The following is a 4,718-nucleotide window of genomic DNA, read 5'->3' on the forward strand; positions in this document are numbered from 1 at the left end:
ATGTAACGCTCAAACTGGCTTCTCACAACTGGTGGTATCTAACCTGTTAATTACTGAACACACACAAACACAAACAAGTATAACCGATCCTTTTCCCCCAGAAAGATCATTGCATGCAGAGTCAAAAAAAACTGCAAGTTTCTTTACTATTCCTGACTATCGCACTCCCATCGGCTGCATTTCAGCGAGGCCTGTCAGGAGTCAAAGGTGACTGCACGTAACTTGAAGACAATTTTCTCCTTTTTAAAAACAATCAGTGCCATTTTAACAGCAAGAGTGGAGAGAGAGAGAAAAATCCTTCTCAGGCTTTTGAATGCAGATGGAAGGCTGTGTAACAAAATAAGTGTACTTGACTGAGCAATGTTAAGCATTCCGCATCCCCCGCTCCCCCATAAAAGTTCAAGTAAAAATACTTTCTACATGTCTTTGTCGGGCCCACAGAAAGGTCTCAATCTTTAAATCCAATCTGACTTGGCTGATTTGTCGATACTTTGTCCTCATTCGATCAATTTCAATTATCCAATTTTCTATTCATCCCAGTGCCATAAGCTTTATCGACATTAATTTATTTTGAAATAAAAAAAAATGGGACTAAAATCCTACAGGGATTAAGCCCATTAATTAGAAAACAAATTATTACTTTTTTGGAGGTAGTTTAAAAAATGCAACTGGGATCAATTCACGTTGCTCAGACAAGAACGCTTACTCAGCGCCGGGGAATGTTTGGAAACCTTTACAAATCTGTTGTAATTAATGTGTTGGACGCCTGCCATTTGCGATTTAAAGTAACCCGAAAGAAATTGTAATTCTAGAGAAGTTACAAAAAAAAACTTTAAACCTTGCAGCTCGAAGCCACGCGACACTCGCTGGCGAAAAGCAAATGTTTGGGCTTAATTTTCTTTACTAACAGGGCAAGCCGTGCTCTCGTCGAGGGCTAATACCACAGCCATTTGCCTCTTCATTTTTCTTTAATTGTTCATTAGATTGCACTGAACGCAATCTGAATTTAATCTATTCAAGTTAGCAGATCGAGTCGAAATGATGCAAATGTGTATATCTATGTATTTTTGTTAAAAAAGTGTTTTTTTTTATTGACAATAATTACAACGTTTACAGCTCGAATATTAATCTCCACTTGCTGGACGGAAGTGCACAAGTCAAACAATTATTGGGAAGTTATCGAATGAAATACTGCATGACCACAACACAACAACATAATACTATATACTGCACACTAACATGACCAAACTGCACTTTGGCACACCTACGTTTCGTTCCAATATAACGTTAGGGGAAAAAAAACCTTGAATATTTATATCCAAAAAAAGATGTACAAGGTACTTCCAAAGATACACTTCACATACATAATTCTTTATCAACATTTGTCTTTGTGTGTGTATGTGTGTATGTGTGTGTGCATGTGCGTACTCTAATTTTTAACACTTAAAAAGAAAGAAACAAACATTCACATCTACTATGAAACAATACAACCCCTTACCCACTTGGCTTTTCTCTTCCAAATGTGAAATGCTTTTTTTTCTTCGAACAATCCTCTCCCTCTCTCTGGGCTGGGGTAAATTGCACATAAATAAAGTTGATTCTGAACAATCTGGAGCTTCTGTCGACGTGCGAAGGTTGGTGTGACAGTACTTGGGGGTTGGGGTGGGTGGGGGGTGGAAACAAGTGTGGAAGTCTTTTCCACCCCCATCTTCTAAGTTCAGGTTCAAACTTTCACTGTTTGAGTTCCAAAGCCCAGACGTGCTGCGGCCAGCCTGTCCTGCCTTTTGTTTTCTTGTCGCTACTGCTGACTGTATTCTTCAGAACCTCATTCTGTTAAATCCCAGCAAAGTGAAACGGGAGACGATTATTTATGATGCGATTATCATCCCATTGCAGATTATATATGTATATACATACATGTATATATACATATATTTATGTATATATATATATGTGTGTATATATATCTATTTTTATATATATATATATATAAACAAGCGCACCCACATATTGCAGTGACCCTCTTGCCAACATTACTCGCTCGCAAAACACACACTCGCACATTTTTAACATTTAACATTCATGTCTTGGTTTTTGCAACAGGATCTCCGGGCTCAGCTCATAACCCTCTGGCAGAAAACCTAGCCTGGGATCTGGTGCCTCGATTGGGCCGTATATCCATTTTTCAGATAATATGTGGTTTTTTTGAGTAAACACTTCCACATTTAGCCTATGACCTTAGTAATTTTACCACATTTATAATAAGCTTTGCCCAACCCAGAGAAGGAAAAAAAAAACCCTCTGGCATGGGTGGGTTTACCGTGAGTGAAAAAGGGGGTTAGTTAGTTAAAGCTTCAAAACTTCTGTCAGTCGAGGGCTTGGGTTAAACTGGGACACGCAGAACTCTGGGCTAACGTTCGAAACACAGAGCGTTACTTTTCATGATGTTTTTTTTTTGCACTTTTCCATGCGAGGGAGAGATTTGAAAAAAAAATACTCCACAAAATACGATTGGAATTCTGGAAATTACTTCGGAATAGGGAGAAGTAGCTTGCTGCCAGTTTTGTTTTTTTTTTAAAAAAAGAGAAAACGGAAGTTAAAGGATTGTCCCTCCAGCCTTTCCAGAAATCCTTGAACAAAATCAAACAGGGTCGAAGTACCTGTAATTGTTTCCTCTCGGTCTACTTCTCGGCAAAAAAAAATGTCGTTTACACAAAAAAAAATCCTACTCACCGCTAACTTTATTTACAATTAAACCCGAGCCCGCCTTTTTGTAATTAACTTAATGAAACTGGCAAAATAATGTCCCTTGAAAACTTCCGTTGGACTTAAGAGGGAAAAAAAATTAAACAGGGCAGAAAAAAGTCCTTAAAAGTAAAAGTAATCTGGGGGGGGGGAGGAAGCGCCTTTTTCTTTTTGAAAACGCGTTTCTCTATTAAAAACCGAAGCGCAATGTGAAATCGTGCTTACCAGCTCCCGTTTCCTTTTCTCCTCTTTTACATCCACCTTCTTGATTTCCGCTTTGAAGGCCTCCGTCTCCCCATTCTGGTCATCTTTGGCCAAGAGGTCCATGAGGTAGGCAATGTAGCTGGTGGCCAAGCGCAGGGTCTTGATCTTGGACAGTTTGGTGTCGGCCGGCACGTTGGGGATGCACTCGCGGAGCTCCGCAAAGGCGCTGTTGATGCTCTGAGTCCTGCGCCTCTCCTTGCGGTTGGCCGTGCCCCTGCGCTTGGTCGGCCGGCCTCCCACCACCACCGCCGCCGCCGCCGCCGCCGAAACGCCCCCGTACGACGAGTGGTCGAGCCCGGCGCCGCCGTTGGCGTACTCGGGGCTGTAGGACGGCGCCATTGTGTAGTCGGGGGGAGACATCTCGGCGTGGCTGATGAGCCAGCCGTGGAAGTAGGGGCTCTCTTCGTGACAGCGGCTGGCGGCGGCCGCGGCGGCCGCGGCGGCGAAAGGATAACCATCGTGTACCACTGGGTGATGTGGGAATCCTCCAACTAAACTCATCTTCCGATTGTAAGGCGATCTCCCCCAGTCCTTTCTCCTTCTCTCTCCCTCTCCACAATTTATTGAAGAATGAAGGGAAAGCAACGAAAAGGAGTGTACAATATTTTTTTGCAAGTATCTCTTTTAGATTTTTCACTTTTTTCCCCCCCTTTTTGTTTTTGGCTTTGTTGTTGCCCCCAAAACAAACAAGCTCTAAAGTGAAGGATATTTTAAGCTTTTAAATATCGCGGTGCTTTACTTACAGTCAACTTCCTCCATTGTGCAGTTTCTCCCTGGATAGTTTCCCCTTGCATTAAATAACTGTCACTTGGGGGTGGGGGGTGGGGGGGGGGAAATCTTCTTTGGAAAAAAAAAGTGTGTTGGGCTCCCGTACCAAGGAGCATCCAGATACACAGCCGCACACACACACACACACACACAAGAAAGAAAGAAAAAAAAAATCTTCTTCAGATGAATTTGGGAAGGGTTCAGCACCGGTCTCTGTCTGTCTGTCTCTCTCTTTTTCTCTCAAAACACAGAAATGCAAAACACGCGAGGAAGGAAAAAAAAAACCCAACAAAATGATTAGTAATCGTGCTCCAATATTTTCTTGATCCAGTCACGCCGAAGCTCAGCAGCAGCAAGATTTTCCAATCTCCATGTAAAGCTACATCTTTAAGGCAGCTTGGGTTAATATATGTCGTCAGAGAGGCCGGCGGCCAATGGGGCTGCAGTGGAGGAGGGGTCCGCTGTCCCAGCATGAAAACTGCTTTTTGCCTGTTTACCTTTCTAATTGCCCAGGCTCACTTTTGGATTGGCTTGCAATTTCTCTTGCATCATGAAATTAACAATGTGTAAAAAAAAAAATCTCGTAAACAGGTATCGCTCGCATACGCCTTGAAAGATTTGTTCCTGGAACGGTCGTTAAAAGATAAACTATATTTCTTTATGCAAAAAAAAAAATCAGAGCTTGAAGATACCAGTGTACCTAATACATGTGACGATTCAGACAAAACCTGTAATGAGTGCAAAACATGTTGTGGTAAGCTGTGGAGTAAACAGTTTGACTTTCCATCCCATTCTCTCCTTCCCTCCACGCCAGATTTCTTTTTAAAAATTTTTTTAAATAAAATGCAACCGGTTGACCACGCGTTCCTGAAGACCTTCATCTTTACTCGTGCCTTAAGAGGTTGGTGCATTGTGCGTTGCAAATAGAGAGGGGTTTTTAT

The 4,718-nt window shown here is 42.1% G+C and overlaps 1 protein-coding gene across 1 annotated transcript; it reads right to left on the reverse strand.

Moving 5' to 3' along the window:
• Positions 1–605: 605 nt before the first annotated feature.
• hand2 (heart and neural crest derivatives expressed 2) lies at positions 606–4,475 on the reverse strand. Its single transcript, XM_078561537.1, has 2 exons — positions 2,971–4,475; positions 606–1,830 (listed from the first exon to the last, which is right to left on the reverse strand). The coding sequence occupies exons 1-2, from the start codon at positions 3,508–3,510 to the stop codon at positions 1,732–1,734; spliced, it is 639 nt and encodes a 212-aa protein (XP_078417663.1). The 5' UTR covers positions 3,511–4,475; the 3' UTR covers positions 606–1,731.
• Positions 4,476–4,718: the final 243 nt, after the last annotated feature.

The sequence above is a fragment of the Cetorhinus maximus genome, chromosome 2 (genome assembly GCF_964194155.1).
Source record: "Cetorhinus maximus chromosome 2, sCetMax3.hap1.1, whole genome shotgun sequence".
Taxonomy (NCBI): domain Eukaryota; kingdom Metazoa; phylum Chordata; class Chondrichthyes; order Lamniformes; family Cetorhinidae; genus Cetorhinus; species Cetorhinus maximus.

Excerpts from the sequence above, each read along its gene's own strand:
- hand2 (XM_078561537.1), bottom strand. The coding sequence starts at position 3,510 with ATGAGTTTAGTTGGAGGATTCCCACATCACCCAGTGGTACACGATGGT. Across the intron at positions 1,831-2,970 it reads AGAAAAGGAAACGGGAGCTG|AATGAGGTTCTGAAGAATAC; the intron begins GTAAGCACGATT and ends GGGATTTAACAG.